General features: G+C 47.7%; 1 protein-coding gene across 1 annotated transcript; it reads right to left on the bottom strand.

Moving 5' to 3' along the window:
* Window positions 1–563: 563 nt before the first annotated feature.
* Pmar_PMAR010662 (hypothetical protein) lies at window positions 564–885 on the bottom strand (the record flags this gene model as incomplete). The annotated part of the gene is made up of 2 exons (XM_002781474.1): window positions 564–705; window positions 782–885. 2 exons carry the CDS (start codon window positions 883–885, stop codon window positions 564–566), a joined length of 246 nt encoding a protein of 81 aa, XP_002781520.1.
* Between the last annotated feature and the right edge of the window lie 296 nt (window positions 886–1181).

Here is a 1181-nt window from a genome sequence, read left to right as displayed (position 1 = left end):
AATCCACAATCTCAGTCCCAAAGTCGAGTCAGATTTTCTTGAATAATGCAAATGCAGATTTCATCAAACTCAATCTAATTGATTGATTTATAGATACGTTAGCTTCATCGCAACTGCTAGAAATCAGCATCGAGATGAAATGAACTCCGTAGCTAAGCTACGGTGGCTTACAGGTCCATTAGTGAAAATCTCTTGCTTGATATTCTGGGGGATCGCTGGTAGACGGCCAAAGCTCTTAGCACGGTGAAGATCTCTGATATAGAGTGAATATGAAGTCTCCATCTGGTGTGCTCCTACTGCTGAAGGCTGGTCTTGTATGCTTTATTGGTGCATTTAGTTTGGCATGCAGGAGAGGAGTAACCCGCCTACGACTAGAGAATCCACCACCATGTGATGACGCCACTCGGAACCCTATGTTACACTTACTGCCGGACATGCGGGATATCTGCTGGCCGCCGAGCGTACATGATTGCACTTCGGGAATGGATACGGCCAGCAGCCATCAGCGCTACTCAGTTGCCTGGCCGGTTTGAATTCATCACCTACGAAGGCTACGAGTGATGCTAATCCGAAGAGGAGTCGATGCCGGTCTCAAACTCACCCAACTTGAGTGATCTGAGTTGAATATTCTTACCAGTAACAATGCCATGATTTTTCAGGAAGTTCAGACCTTCAAGCAGGTTGCCACCCTGACAGCCCTTCGCTCTGAAGATGAAGTAAATCTTAGCTGTCATTCAGAGAACGCATTGCCATCGTCCGTGGTTGAATGCATTTCTCTCACTTGGGACATCCATTAGCAGGATTGCAGCATGAAGTGAAGTAACCGACAGATAGGATATCTCTGAAGCTACCGCCGGACTTGATGCACACACGATCATTGAGCATTCCGGTTGAGCTTACAGTCCAGCAGTTGTGACAAGCACTTTGATCTCTGAAAGATGGACCTCCATCCAGGAACTACCATAACAGCAGTAGAGAGGACTACCTCACATGCCCAATGACTCCAGCACAAGAGGCAAACTTCTGCCGAGCGTCGAAGTTACTTGGTAAGTCCGTCAATTCCGGCTTTGTGGGTCCGAGGAGGCGAGTTTCGTCATCAGAAGTAGAAGAGGGCTTCGGACCGTTGGGACACCCAGTAGGGACATCTTTGATTGACATACCTGTCGAATAGTAGCACTGGT

This window comes from Perkinsus marinus (assembly GCF_000006405.1).
Source record: "Perkinsus marinus ATCC 50983 genomic scaffold scf_1104296942100, whole genome shotgun sequence".
NCBI lineage: Eukaryota > Perkinsozoa > Perkinsida > Perkinsidae > Perkinsus > Perkinsus marinus.
Note: the sequence above shows the minus strand (reverse complement) of the source record. Positions and strands in the feature narration are given on the sequence as shown.